This window comes from Vicugna pacos, chromosome 4 (genome assembly GCF_048564905.1).
Source record: "Vicugna pacos chromosome 4, VicPac4, whole genome shotgun sequence".
Lineage (NCBI taxonomy): Eukaryota > Metazoa > Chordata > Mammalia > Artiodactyla > Camelidae > Vicugna > Vicugna pacos.
This window is the reverse complement of record NC_132990.1, coordinates 31,515,970-31,517,880: the sequence shown is the minus strand read 5'-3', so window position 1 is coordinate 31,517,880 and position 1,911 is coordinate 31,515,970. Positions and strand designations below refer to the sequence as shown.

General features: G+C 46.9%; 1 protein-coding gene across 1 annotated transcript; it reads left to right on the top strand.

The window, feature by feature from the left end:
• Positions 1 to 657: 657 nt before the first annotated feature.
• TPD52L3 (TPD52 like 3) lies at positions 658 to 1,699 on the top strand. Its single transcript, XM_006220199.3, is given in 2 exon segments — positions 658 to 1,108; positions 1,111 to 1,699. Coding segments are annotated over 2 exon segments (732 nt in total). The 5' UTR covers positions 658 to 840; the 3' UTR covers positions 1,575 to 1,699.
• The last annotated feature ends 212 nt before the right edge of the window (positions 1,700 to 1,911 follow it).

The window sequence follows — 1,911 nt, the reverse complement described above, 5'->3', positions numbered from 1 at the left end:
GAAATGTAAGTGGATGCTTGGAAAAGAAAGAAAATGCAGCTACAATACTGAACAACCATGCACTGTCCATTTGCAAATGTCTTATTTTTTCTCTACTAAATTCTCACAGTACAGCAGCCTTTGCTTTTATTAAGCTTAAACTTGACACAACTATTATGGATTTAGCCATTCTCCTTCCTTTTCTCTCTACAAAATAACAGGGAATTTTGACTGGTCAGACTCTCTTTCTGAGTTCTGCTATCCCAAGTCTCTGCCACTGTCGATACTTCATGCCATGGGAGCACCGCTGGACTTAAAAGAGCTTTGTGGAGCCTTAAATACAGTTTATGAGTGGTTCTAAGAGTTTCTCAAGCCCCTTTGGGAACCTGGGAGGGTACGAGACCAGGAGTTCTAGACTCCTTGTCCCACTGTGGGGAAGTTTTAATTTATTTTACGTATGGGGCTTTGTCATAAATTTCTGTTAGCACAAAAAGTTCAACTGATTTTCAGGGGTTTAAAAATGGCAGTGTGGTAGAAAGAGGTCCGAAAGGGGAGTCAGACTTGGTTCGAAGGCTGTCACCTACTGAGACAGAGAGAAAACATACCTCTCCTCCCTGATAACTGGCGGCAGTACCTACCTCACCAGGACGTTGTGATGTCGAAACTATGAGCGTGGGAGGCACAGCGGCTGAGCACGGGTTCCACCCTCTGCCGTCTTCAGGCAGGAAGTCCCACCTCCGTGACCCCAACCCAATCCTAACCCTCCATCCCACCCGGAAGTGGAACCCGTGGACCAAGACATCCACTCCACATGCCAGGACATCAACCCACCGGCCAAGATAGCCTTCCACCGGCCAAGATATGGATCCATCCCACCCAGAGTCCCACCCCACCAGCCAAGAGTCTGACCCTGCAGACCTAGACTTCGACTCTGTTGACCAAGATTATTTCTCTTCTGGCCACAAGTTCGACTCTCTCTACCAAGAACTGGACCTGGACTCTCTTAATGAAGATCTTCTTTCTCAGTCTATGCCAGGCGCCATGACAGTGACCTCTGTGGGCATATATGAATCCCACTCAATAGCCAAACTAGAGGATCTCACAGAGGCCATGCAACGGGAGCTCAAATCTGACTCACTAAATTGCAAGCAGAAATTGTAACCCTACGCCATGTGCTGGCAGCCAAAGAGAGACACTGCATGGAGCTTAAGAGGAAGCTGGGCCTTACGGCCTTTGTGGAACTGATGCAGAATCTGTCCAAGAGTTGGCATGATGTTCAAGTCTCTAACGCCTACATGAAACAAAAGACATCAGCTGCCCTGTCCACCATGGGCTCTGCCATCTGCAGGAATTTTGGAGACATGAAGAAGTCAGCCACATTCAGATCCTTTGAAGGTCTGATGGGGACAATTAAGTCCAGGGTCGCAGGTGGCAGACAGCTTGGCAGTGACTGCCTTCCTTTCTCAGTGGGAAGTGGGGATGATCCACCCCCAGTTTCAGGGAGTACAGATGACCTGCTCCCAGTTTCAGGGAGCAAGAATGATCCAGTTCCAGGGAGTAAGGAAGATCTACTTCCCTTTCTGGAGCCAGAATGAGCTTCCTCATAACCCTGCCTGGCCACCTAACCAATGCAAGAACTCCCTTCCCTAATCCCAACTGCACTCTGCCCACCAGAAACAAGCAACCAAACTACAGTGGTAAAGTTAATTCAGGAAATGGACAGAGTTCAGTTGTGAGAAATTAATGCCTATTTGTATACAGATATTTGCTGCTGTTGAGATAAAGAACCCAACATTTTGTACCCAGTTATTTTACACTAAAGTTTGTAGGTGAAATGTGTCACTATACTAGCCTTCCTGGGGTTGCATTTTAAGGGATAGGACAATAGTTTCAGAGGGATTTTAGGACAAAGCTAAAACTCATTTTTTTGAA